This window comes from Corylus avellana, chromosome ca2, assembly GCF_901000735.1.
Source record: "Corylus avellana chromosome ca2, CavTom2PMs-1.0".
NCBI lineage: Eukaryota > Viridiplantae > Streptophyta > Magnoliopsida > Fagales > Betulaceae > Corylus > Corylus avellana.
In genome coordinates this window covers 47,520,224-47,533,472 of record NC_081542.1, presented here as the reverse complement: position 1 = coordinate 47,533,472, position 13,249 = coordinate 47,520,224, and the positions used below count along the sequence as shown (strand labels likewise).

The window sequence follows — 13,249 nt, the reverse complement described above, 5'->3', positions numbered from 1 at the left end:
GAGATAAGGATATTATGGTCACGCAGATAATAATTTATTAGATGGGCTTGTTCCGAGCCTGGGCCGTGAACCATGGTCAATGGTCTGCCTGTGTGATGTATTTATGGGCTCGAATCAGAAGCCCGAGATCTAAACCTTCTCTAATCAGAAATTACCAAAGGATTATATTTTTTTTTTTGGTAAAGTCCACATACACCCCTCAAACTACCACCCAACTGACAATGTCCCTCCCAAATTTTCAATTGTGACAATGTCCCCTCTAAACTACCAAAACATTGTCAATGTCCCCCTCTAAGCAGTTCAGCTGAAGCAATCATCCAATTTTCTAGCATATTTGGAAAATGGAAAAGGATGTAGTTGTTTCAGCTATGGTTTTCTTAATTATACCACTTTTAATGCGCCCTGTCCTTGCCAGTGGAGATCCTGTCTATACCTTTTGTAACCCAGAGTCCGGAAATTACACACTCAGCGACCCATTTGAAAAAAATCTCAAGCTCCTTCTTCAGTCATTGCCGTCCAATACTTCGGTAACAGGTTTCTACAACAACTCTACTGGGGAGGAACCAAAAGTCTATGCTCAAGCACTTTGTAGAGGGGATGTCAATTCGACAGTTTGCCGGGATTGCATAAAGAGTGCAAGCCAGGAAATCTTCAAGCAGTGCAAAACTGAAGATGCAATGATTTGGTTTGAACTCTGCCAAGTTCGCTACTCCTTGCAGAATTTCTTTTCCTTGATGGTTTATACTGGAAAGTATCCAGATCAGATTTATCTGGAGAAAAATCTATCAAATCCATTTCATTTTGATGAAGTATTAAAATACTTAATGATTAACATCTCAAAGGAGGCTGCGTCTGATCCTTTGAAGGGCTTGTTTGCAACTGGGGAAATTAAATTTTCCAGGAAGGAAACAATTTATGGTCTTGTACAATGTACTAGGGACATCTCTGAAAGTTCCTGTTATAGTTGTCTGGGGCCGGCCTTGGGAGATCTTCATGCATGCTGTGATTCACGCCAAGGTGGAATTATTGTTAGTCCGAATTGTAATGTGAGGTTTCAGCTCTACCAATTCTACAACGCCTCAAGTGTGTTCTTAACCTACCCAAGTTCCAAAGGTAACTAAGGACATAAGAATTTTGCGGATTGATTTCCTTTAAAATAGTGGTCTTGGTGAATCGAAATCTTCTTATGGAAAAGCAGGGCCTAAATTGAAGATTTGGATGGTTGTGGTGATTGCTTGTATCCCAATATCGGTTATAGCAGTTGTTGTTGGGTCTTGTGCTGTTTATCATGGGAGGAACAAGAGAACACAAAGAGGTGAATTTATCTAACTGGCTAACTACTAATTACCATCATAGATGTTTTCCAACAAGTAGGTAATTTCATGTTTATTTGCAGATGATGAGAAAAGCCAGAAAGCACTATTACATGAGCTAACAAGCCACACTGGAGTTGCCATTACACAAGACGGTGAATTAGTGAGTGCTGAAGAACTGTCCTTCATGGATCTATCGACCATAGTGGCAGCTACAGACAACTTTTCAGATTCAAATAAGCTTGGACAAGGTGGCTTTGGCACTGTCTACAAGGTAACACCAACTTCTCTATTTCTTTGTCGTGGCCTAATTATTGCTTCATATATATGGAGCCTGAATTTATGGATGATTCTCCTGGCAGGGTGTGCTGCTAGATGGTAAGGAAGTAGCAGTCAAAAGACTGTCAAGGAAGTCATGGCAAGGCTTAGAGGAACTTAAAAATGAGGTCATACTTATTGCAAAACTTCAACACCGAAACCTTGTAAAGCTCTTGGGATGTGGCATAGAGGGAGAGGAAAAGCTGCTTGTCTACGAATTTATGCCCAATAGAAGCCTTGACTTCTTTATCTTTGGTTTGATCTTTGACCCTTTTTCTTTACTAACTTTCTTTATTAGCTTAAATTTTTTTATTAGATAAAAGGTTGCGAATTCGAATCTAATTATCTTTCTTATTTTTAGATTTAGAAAAACGCATTGAGCTTGATTGGAAGACATGCTATAACATTATTGCTGGTATTGCTAGAGGACTTCTTTACCTTCACGAGGACTCCCGTCTTAAAATCATTCACCGGGATCTAAAGCCTAGCAATGTATTGTTGGACGATGAAATGGAAGCCAAAATATCAGATTTTGGAATGGCTAGGATCTTTGGTGAAAACCAATACTCGGCTAACACTCGAAGAATTGTCGGAACATAGTGAGTTCGCTTCTTCTTCTTCTTCTTTTTTGTGTTATTTCTTTTTTGTCCCAATTTTGATTTTTAAATGAAATTCAGACAAAAAAAAAAAAAAAACAACAACAACAATAACATGCATGGTAATGTTATATATGCTCAAAACAGTGGATACATGGCTCCCGAATATGCAATGGAGGGACTCTTTTCTGTAAAATCTGATGTCTTCAGCTTTGGTGTGATATTACTTGAGATTATTAGCGGGAAGAAAAATAGCGGCTTCTACCTCACGGAGCATGCCCAGACACTGCTTGCATATGTATGTTTCTTTTGTTGGCTTTTTTTTTTTTTTGACATATCCGCACAAGAGTGGAGATGCCTCCTAATCCAAAAGCTTGATAACCCTATGAATTTGAGTCCAACTTTGTTATATCAATCACTCACACTTATTACATATTTTCATTATGGGTCTCAAACTTGTCCACAATACTCATAATTGTATACTCAAAAAAATTCACTCATTCTTATTGGTTTAAGCTTTTAAAAAGAGCGGTTATTTATCATATATATCTTAAACTTGTGAACTCACCCACCCTTTGCTCATGAGGGAGGAGGTGCTAATTCGTAAAATGATGTATTGTATGCATAAGAAATATATTTACTTTAAATGTATATTGACAGGCATGGAGACTATGGAATGAAGGAAAAGAATTGGAATTTGTAGACCCTTTGTTGATGGAGTCGTGCCCAACAACAGAAGTTTTAAAGTGCATGCATATTGGGCTTTTGTGTGTGCAAGAGGATCCAGCAGATAGACCCACGATCTCATCTGTGCTTGTTTTGTTGGGAAACGATTCAGCATCTCTTCCTCACCCAAAACAACCTCTATTTGTTGTGGCTCGAATCATTCAGACTGATCACATTCCCACAACTAATCCTTCTGTAAATCACCTTACTGTTTCCATTCTTTCACCTCGATGATGACTACTCACAAGATTGCCCCCCTTCATGTTATATAGCATGCTAATAAATTGGTGAAATTGTATCATATTTTTGGGATATTATAGAAAATAAAAGGATCTTGCACTAGATGTATTAAAAGAATAATTTAGATTTGTATATATTAAACTTTTACAGTAATATGAAGGAGGGTGTTCTCCCCGTGAGATACCTTAGGGTTCCCCTAATTTCTTCAAGGCTCTCTTTTGCCAATTGTGGTGTGCTTTTGGATAAAATTACTGGTAGAATTGATTCTTGGTTATCCAGAAATCCCTCTTATGCAGGCAGGCTTCAGTTGCTGTCTTCTATTTTGTATAGCCTGCAAGTTTATGGGACAGGTATTTTCATTCTCCCTAAGAAAACTTACTCAACAAGCCTAATACAAAACTTACTCAACCATCAATTAACAGTCACCACTCATTCCCAATACAAAACAAATTATTCTGTCAAACTTCCATGAGCTTTCAATTGGGAAATCCTAGATAGACTACACCTGGGCAGTCTATGACTAGGGAATTGTCACTTATTAGAAAAAGTTCTATCTTGTAAGCAAGGGAAAAGGAAAAAGGAGAGAGACAGAGAAAAAAAAAAAAGGAAAAAAAAATCCTAGTTACAGCATAAGCACATCAACTGGTTAACTTGCAACATCTTCACTTTGTACATGTGTAAGACCAATTCTAGATTTATTTTCCAATATTTTATGCCAAAAAAAAAGAGCAAATGACAAAAAAGAACTTCAAGAAGAAAAAAGGAGAAATGGAAAAGTAGTATATTGCTTAATATTTCCAGAGCACAATATAAAGAATTAAACACGTTAAAATGTTTTGCTAGAAATATTTCTTGAACATGGCACCCCACCTAGAGGAACTTTTCATAATATTTCAAAAGGCAGGGCTGCTAAGGAACTTAGCCTTAATGAACAAACATAATCCATTTAATTAAGCACAAGAAAGAGGCTGCAGAATTACTGGTCAGAACCTTTTTCTCTACTAGTCCCAAGTGCATTCCTACGTAGTATATTATTGAAGTAGTTGAAATAATAATACTTTACGTGGTTGTAAATATTGCTATTACTGTGAAGGGAAGAAATTTCAACCTGTTTTTGTCAATTGGCCGATTACCACAGAAGGTCCAACAACAGTTCCCGATCCAATATGAACATATGCACTGACAACAGATTTCGGATGAACTACAGCACCAGTCTCTATGAGCGCTGTTGGATCAATGGAAGCTGACTTGTGGAAAATCCCACCTCCATTATTCCATCTCTGAAATTCTTTGGGGCTTAGTCCAACACCATCCTCTAATCTTGAAATTCAAGGCAGGTGGCAAATGCCAGTTAATACATGATTGAAGTGAAACAATATGAACTTCAATAGCTCATGCTTTAAAAAAAATGCTAAGATAAAAAAGACATCTAAGATTCGAAATGGACGGTTAACCAACTGAAACAAAACAAACGCAGATCAGCTTCACGACCCATGTCGGAAATGCATCAAATTCTTCACATGTCTATTGAAATTCCGTAAAAACTATCATCATTCATAAATACACCTCAAGCTAATTCTTTCATTACATACATTTACATTTACTGGGGAGGTTTCTAACACAACAATATAAATGTGGGCAGTACATCTAATACATTTTTTATAGCATGCCTATTGGTACAATGCTGTCAATGCACACAGCAAGATTAGACTACATGCTCAATGTTTCCGTATAATTCGAAGCTAATTTTTCACCAAGCCTTTCACCTTTATTTTCTCCCAGTAGAAAAAAGTTCTACAAAATTACCTCTTCATTCTAAGTTCTATCAATGCAAGCGCTTATCATGCTTGTATAATATGTTATTGAATGTCATGAACTGTTCTGTAACTGGGTTTACTTTCACAAACATTTTCACAAACAGTACTACTACAAAACGACTTCAAACTCCATTAGTCCAAACGACGCACCAGACGTATCAGAGGAAGCACAAGACCCAGTTTGGCCAGCCCCCACGGAGAAATCACGACGGATACGATCAACCAACGGAGATAAAGCACGAAGGCCTTGTATATACGCCTTGTGCTTCTTGGACATAACTCATAAGGTAAGAAAGTGAAGTGGAGGAGCCCAAACTGGCCAATTTTCTCACAATGATTTCCATGGCCGAGAGAGAGAGAGAACAATGGCTAAGATGTTAGCTTTCAAAGGATTTGAAAAACAGTTTCGGCTTGGGAAATGGCAGGGAAAGTGCCTCAGACTGTCTGATTCTTAGGACAAAGGGGCACTCCTGTTATTCCGACTAGGAGATAAGGAAATTATGGTGACGCGGATAATAATCAATTAGATGGGCTTGTTCCGAGCCTGGGCCGTGAACCTTGGTCAATGGTCTGCCTGTGTGATGTATTTATGGGCTCGAATCAGAAGCCCGAGATCTAAACCTTCTCTAATCGGAAATTACCAAAGGATTATATTCCCGGTGAGGTTGTATTGAGCGTGTTAAAGGGGCAAATCTAGAAAATTTGGATTTATTTTGTAGTAAATTTCAGAAGTCAGTCAAAAATATCAACTATGCATGTTTTTAGCTCTTGATTTCCGGGACATGCTCTCTCTTCTCAAGTCTATATAGTCTATATAATAGACTTTTGAAAGCAAAAATATTGTGTGAAATAAGAGAATACTTATTCGTCTAAATTCTTTCATTGAGGTCACTGCAATTCATTGGTGGAATTGACTGTTATATCAGAGACTCGACATCAATGGACCAAGTCTGACAACCTATGGGCATCTAAATTAATGTTTCAAGCGGAGTAGTGTCCCAGACTCCCAATCCCAAACGCCTTCCGCGAAAGTCTACACTACAGCTCCCACGAATCTTTTGTTAGTTGACTAATAATACAAATACAGTAGAATAAGCAAATATATAAGGCCCCAGTTTTGGATAGAATTGACATTGATGCCGTCTGCCCATGGTTGTATGCAGGGACGGGGTAGAAAATTTTATGGGAGGGCCTAGTCAAAAAAAAAAAAATTTCAGTTCTTTAGAATTTTTTTTATTAAAAAATAATAATTTTGGTTTTTTTTTATGAAATAAGGCTAATAAGCACTATCGTAAAGGCCAAAAAAAGTGAGCATTTGAAAATAAAAGCCAAAAAATAAATTATTTGAAAATAAGGACCAAAAATAAAAAAATTTAATGGGTATGACCCAAAAAAAATTAAAAATATGGCCAAAAGTTTTTATTAAATATAGCCAAAAAATTTAAAAATATGGCCAAATTTTTTTTTGGAGATGGCCGAAATGACTAAACTTAAATATAAATTTTACTTTATTTTTTTATTTATAATTTTTTTTCTTCCTTATTTTGGGGAGACCATGGCCTACCCCGGTCCCCCCACTGGTTGTATGTAAATTCCTGCTCCTTCAATAAAGTCAACAATTATTTTTTAACAAAAGTGGAATCTTGGAACAATGCTTTTGGCTTGATTTTGGCCTAAGAATTGTTCGCAGAAATTACCCTTTTGATAGGATTATGAAAAGACTCCAAGAAAGGATTTTTACAATCATAGCCCAAGGTATAGCAGAAACAGAAACTCCTTCAGCTACCATATTGAGAGATTTGGCCATTATCATAGTATACAAGCCCTACAAAGTAAAATATGATTCATGCCCATATTGTTCCAAAAGTTATTGGACCCTTTCTGCTTTATGTTTTCCTCGCCCTCCTCTGCAATAATCTAGCCTATGCCGACCCTCCGTATTTCATTTGTTCAAACAACAGTAATTATGCAGGTAATATTACATTATTTCAGAACAATCTCCAAGATGCCATCTTTTCTTTATCCTCGAATGCTTCTGTTTCCAAATTCTATAATACCTCCAAAGGAAATGACCCAGATGGAGTTTATAGTCTTTACATGTGCCTCGGCTATGTTCCAAATGAAACCTGCCAGACATGCATAACAACCGCTACACAAGACATTTTGAGACTTTGTCCAAACACAACAGAAGCAGTTGTATGGGAGGAGGTATGCCAGTTGCGTTTCTCCAACAAAAATTTCTTTGGTCAATTGAATGTCACAGGAAACGTTCTTGACCTGGATAACAAGAAGAACATTTCGGAACCAGAACAGTTCAAATCTGTTGTGAAGGAGACGTTGAATACTCTTACTAAGAGGGCAGCTTTCAATCTTTCAGCTAACTTGTATGCTACTGGGGAAGTAGCCTTTGAAGATAACACAATATATGCTCTAGTGCAGTGCACCAAAGACTTATCCGCTGATGGGTGTAATTCATGCCTTCAGAGGGCCATAACAGATGTTTTAACATGCTGCTATTTCTCTATTGGTGCAAGACTTCCTAGTCGTAGTTGCTTCTTGAGGTATGAGCTATATAACTTTTATGAAGCTCCCACTTCAACTAATGGGCAAGGGGGAAGTAAGTATTTGTCAACAACACTACTCTCTAACACAACTTACTTTTGTTATAGTATTCAGTGATTGCTTTCAAATGCAGGCAATGGATGGAAAACATGGATGATGGTAATCCTTGCAGTTGCATCAGCATGCTTGGCGATAGTACTTCTGGGTTTCTGTATTTTTTGCCTTAAGATGAGGAAGAAGGCTAAAAAATGTAAAGACGCCTGTCATTAAGTTTGCTTTACAATTTTGAACTTTTGTTTTCACTATTGAGACTACCATTCTTTTTTGTTTAGGTGAGAGAGAAACTATTAGTCAACAAGCAAATATTGGTGATCATTATATCTCAAACTTTCATCGCACCAATTTTCAAGGAAGATATGATCCGAACACTCGGGAATCCCCCCATATTGATTTGGCATCTATACTAGCAGCCACCAACAACTTCTCTGATTCAAATAAGCTTGGGGAAGGTGGTTTTGGCCCAGTTTACAAGGTGATTCGTGTTATCTAATTAAGTCTAGAACACAAAAAAGTTTCAATTTGCCTTTTTTATTTTTTTATGTTAATCAGGAAAATTAAAGCAAATGAACTTTTGCAGGGTATACTCAGTGATGGAAAGGAAGTAGCAGTTAAGAGACTCTCTTATTGTTCAGAGCAGGGTTCACAGGAATTCACAAATGAAGTTTTACTAATAATGAAGCTTCAACACAAAAATCTTGTCAGGCTACTTGGGTTTTGCACAGAGCGAGAAGAAAAGCTGCTTGTTTATGAATTCATGCCCAACAGCAGCCTGGATGTCTTTCTCTTTGGTTCGTTAATTTCTTCCTCACTCTTTTTGTTGTTTTAATGGGCACTCGAATCAACTTTGTAAACATTCAGCCATAGAACAATGAATTGAATTAATTTCAAATTTTAATGGTTAGATCCAAGGAGACGTGCACAACTCAATTGGAGCAAACGACGTAATATAATATGTGGAATTGCAAGGGGAATTCTTTATCTTCATGAGGATTCTCGACTTAAAATCATTCATAGAGATTTAAAAGCTAGCAATGTATTATTGGACTATGACATGAATCCTAAGATCTCAGACTTTGGAACGGCAAGGATCTTAACAGGAAGCGAAGGTGAAACTAATACTGCTAAAATAGTTGGAACATAGTAAGTACATGTAAGATTAGTGTGCCTTTGGTTATTTAATTGTGTATATGTTAACTTCTTTTATTGTTGTTTTAATATGCTTTGAACAGTGGATACATGGCCCCAGAGTATGCTATGGAAGGATTATATTCCATTAAGTCTGATGTTTTTAGCTTTGGAGTACTCTTGCTTGAGATCATAACTGGGAGAGGAAATGCTAGCTTCCGTCGGTCAAAAGGTGCTCCTAGCCTCCTAGCATATGTAAGATATTTTTGGCTTAAAGTCTAGTCCATACTTCTAGAGTTGATATTGGGCAAAGGCAATGGAAATTTATATTTGTGTGTCAGGTTTAGGTCATGTTGAAATATGAGTATGAAATGTATAGTGAAGTTCGTAAGTCGTTTAAAAAATTGCTAACTCTAAATGTCAAGTGTTAAGTCCAAGTCGTGTCGAGACATTGGTATTAGAATACATGGTTAATCTTAACTCAACTCATTTAATTAAACAAGTTTGACTCCTCAACTCTAACCAGTTAGTTTCGTATTTGATACATATTTAGTTCGTGAGTCTTATCAAAAATTGTCAAACCTAATATTAGGCAAAAAAAACTATCTAAACGCATTAAATAATGGTGCAGGCATGGCAATTATGGAACGAAGGGAAAGCGATCGAGATGATGGATCCGTTATTGAATGACTCATGCTACCCGGATGAATTTCTAAGATACATTCATATTGGATTGTTGTGTGCTCAAGAAGATGCAAATGATAGACCAACCATGTCATCTGTGGCTGTAATGTTGAAAAATGAAAGTATAACTCTTTGCCAACCTCAACGACCTGCGTTTTCTATAGGGAGATTCACGGATCACAATGAAACATGTTATGACTCTATCAACGGCTTATCAATTTCCAATATTGGGCCTCGGTGATGGAACCCATATTAGGACTGAAACTTCGTTAATGCTTTATCTTGTGTGCAGTACATCAATAGATTATAGAAGTTTGTATTTGCTTATAATTGACCTCATCATATATGTGAGTTACACATGTAATATTTAATTTGGTCAATGAATATGATTTCAAAGTTTGTGTTCGCCTTGAATTCCACAAAAAAAAAAAAAAAATGGACTTATATATATATATATATATATGTATATATATATATATATATTCAAATTCAATTGTCAAGTTTAGTACATCATTAACTTGTGAGAATACGCAATTGACTTTAAATTCCAGTAAGGATTCCCACAAAGGACAGGCGTGGGCTCACCTACTTCAGACAACCTGAGATGCAGAATTAATTAGGCAGTCTTGCACTTGTCCTGTATGCTGATGTGCCGAATTATGTGTAATTGGGACAAATAGCTGTAGGGAATCCGATGGTTTAAATTCTTTATGGTTTAAAATCTGATTAAAGTGGGTTAACTGATAATGCCAAGATCACACTTGGTGCTTTTAATGAATAGAGTAGTTCTTAAACAGTTCGACTTGAATTCGGTTAATTATTAAATAAACCAAGTTTGAATAAAATTTTGGATTTTTTTATTAAATGAGCCAAACTCATATAAACTGATAGAAAATTATATGATTTTATTTTTATTATTTTTATAGTATTATCTAACTTTGTATTGTGAACTCGTTAAACATTAATGTTCGAAAATTATTTAAAAAGATAATTTTTTTTTTTATTGTAATAGATATAGCTCTAGTTTGATCGAAAATTAAATGAACCATATTGGAATATATTATTCTGCTCCATGATAAATTCAAGCTCAATTTATATTCAAAACAAAATTAAACAATCCAAACTTAAATATTCAATACTGAGCTCGATTATAGCTTTAATCACACCTTATTTTTTCTTTAAAAAGAAAAAAAGAAAAAGCACACCTGATTTTTAAAAGTCACCCTAAGGACTAAATATATAAGAAAACGAATAAAATATGTAAATAATATAACAAAGGTTTAGTTAGAAATATATATATATAACAAAGGTTTAAAGGTAAAATAAACAAGCTAGAAACAAAGAATTCAACTTATCCAACTTCATTAAATAGCACATGGCCGGTCATGTGTCTTTATAGAATTATAGTCATGACAGCTACTCATTAGTTTTGGGCCCTTGGGAGTGCAATTTTTAAAATGCGTTTTTAAAATTTGTGTTTTTAAAAATTATTATTTTTTAAAATCGCATAGGCGTTTGGTAAAACATGTTAAGAAGTACTTTTTTTATCAATTGAGTGATTGGATAATATTAGCATATAATTGCCGTTTTATGGCCAAATAGGTAAATATTGCGCCAAATATTGTTTAAAGGGAAATCGTGATTTTTGTTTAAATTTGCACTTTTTCAAATAAGCACCCTATAGTCAGCTTCTAAAAATCGCAGATTTTTTCACGATTTTAAAATTTGCATTTTTAAAATCACAATTTCAAACGCTCCAAAATTGTAATTTGGTTTAAAAATGCAGATTAATTTTTTTAAAACGCATTTCCAAACGGACCGTAAGGGTAAACATCTTTAATACTAATACTAATGACTTAATTGCATTCATCGTACTTGACCCAGAATAGTAGCCAATGAGAAAATTCCTAATGTTCGTTAAAACTTCAAAGTGGACTAGGAAGCTAGTCATCAGCCTCAACATGAGAACTAAATAATAGATTGAGATTCTCACATATTTTTTAAAATATGATATTCTCATATTGTAAAATTTGAGTTATTCATTTAATCTAACCGTTTAAATAAATGTACAAGTTTATGTATTACTGAGATAATTAATTTTAGTTTTTTAATATCTAAAATCTATTCGTCTCGGTAACACAAACTTTTGCATTTATTTAAATCGTTAGATAAAATAGATGGCTTAGCTTTTAGAATTCATATTTTAAAAAATATGAGGGAATCCAAAACCCTAAATAATTTAGTATTCTTGCTGATTTACAATAATTAAGATATAAAAGCTGTTGGCTGAGTGCTGTTCTCTCATACTGAAGACTGGTTCTGGTGAGTGGTGATGAATAATTGGTGCATATTCTCAAGCCTTCTTCCTGGTACAGGCTTTCACTAAAGCATTCTGAATAAGTACTATAAATATGGGCATTCAAAGTCCCATGATCTTTGCTGGCTAACTACTGCCAGAGTTATTCCAAACAAGTGTTCTTTAAACATATATAGTTGTTGCTACTCATAAGTGGACACACTCTCCCCAATTTTAATTACCATGTTAAGGAATGTGTACTTGGAGCATCTCTAGCCATGGTTATTAGTTTAGCTACTGAAAATGTACTACTTTAACTACTGTTTTTTCGCTACACATTCCAACAAATTTTCTATTTTACAGTTTACTTCCTTTTAAATATTATTTCTCAATTCTTTTTTTATTATATTTTTTTTTCCAACACTCAATCAATGGGAAAATAAACATTTATAAAATCATTCATTTCATATATTGTTGTGAAATACTGGAAAATTATTATTCTCTGCTATTCTTTTGTAAATTCACACACAAAAGTTGTGTATATATAGCCATGCATATTGAAGAAGTAATCAGCATTAACATTAAACCCCAATTGTGACGAACATCAACATTATATCTCAATTCACCACAATGTCTATATATATAAAAACGTTCAAGGCCAATTTAATTTAAAAAAAGTCCCAATTTCTTACAGGAAATTAAATCAGTTTACTTCGACGTAAAATGGTTTCCATCGGAAAATATTTTCAGGGAAGTCATTTTCCCTGAAAATGTTTTCTGCCGAAAACATTTTACGGCATTTACCACGCGCACGGAAAATCAAATTTTTTTTTTGTTTTTTATATTTTTATATATACTTTTTCATTAAATCATATTAAACTCTAAATTGCGAAAATGTCCTGACCAAGCCTTAGAAGTGTCCGAACCAAGTCCTGCAATGACCCCACTGCGACTCACCCGAGACCCACCCGGACCCCACCTAGGACCTATCAGGACCCCGTCAGGATCAGCCCGAGACCCTTGCAAGATCCGCCCAAGACCGGATAGGGACATTTTTTGTAATTTTGTGTTTAATATGATTTTGCGTACACACTAAATATCAGAAAATGTTTTCTGCTAAAAATGTTTTTCAACAACCAAGACCCGTCTGATTTTTCGTACATGCCAAATACCGAAAAATGTTTTTTAAGAAATCATTTTTCAGGAAATTGTTTTGCTGAAAATATTTTCCGATGAGTCCTGGGCGAGTCCTGGGCAGGTCCATGGCGGGTCCCGGGCGGGAGGATCTCGGGTAGGTCCGGTCAGGTCCCAGTCAGGTCCTAGGCGAGTCCCGATCAAGTCTCGAGCAAGTCCTAGCGGGGTCCTGGGCAAGTCCCGATCAAGTCTAGATAGGGTCCCGGTAGGTTCCAGGCAAGTTCGATCAAGTCCCGATTAGGTCCCGAGTGGGTCCCGGGCTGTGACAATCCTAAGTCCCTATAGGGTATTTTTAGTTGACTCATAGGTTTTTTTTTT

General features: G+C 35.7%; 2 protein-coding genes across 2 annotated transcripts; both read left to right on the top strand.

The window, feature by feature from the left end:
• The first annotated feature begins 341 nt into the window (after positions 1 to 341).
• On the top strand, positions 342 to 3,264 carry LOC132172356 (cysteine-rich receptor-like protein kinase 25). The gene is made up of 7 exons (XM_059583840.1): positions 342 to 1,113; positions 1,199 to 1,319; positions 1,446 to 1,587; positions 1,676 to 1,886; positions 1,993 to 2,230; positions 2,375 to 2,525; positions 2,888 to 3,264. The coding sequence occupies exons 1-7, from the start codon at positions 342 to 344 to the stop codon at positions 3,185 to 3,187; spliced, it is 1,935 nt and encodes a 644-aa protein (XP_059439823.1). The 3' UTR covers positions 3,188 to 3,264.
• A 3,578-nt stretch (positions 3,265 to 6,842) lies between these two features.
• Positions 6,843 to 9,775, top strand: LOC132172398 (cysteine-rich receptor-like protein kinase 10). Its single transcript, XM_059583886.1, has 7 exons — positions 6,843 to 7,627; positions 7,706 to 7,822; positions 7,905 to 8,104; positions 8,210 to 8,420; positions 8,535 to 8,772; positions 8,862 to 9,012; positions 9,389 to 9,775. The coding sequence occupies exons 1-7, from the start codon at positions 6,850 to 6,852 to the stop codon at positions 9,680 to 9,682; spliced, it is 1,989 nt and encodes a 662-aa protein (XP_059439869.1). The 5' UTR covers positions 6,843 to 6,849; the 3' UTR covers positions 9,683 to 9,775.
• Positions 9,776 to 13,249: the final 3,474 nt, after the last annotated feature.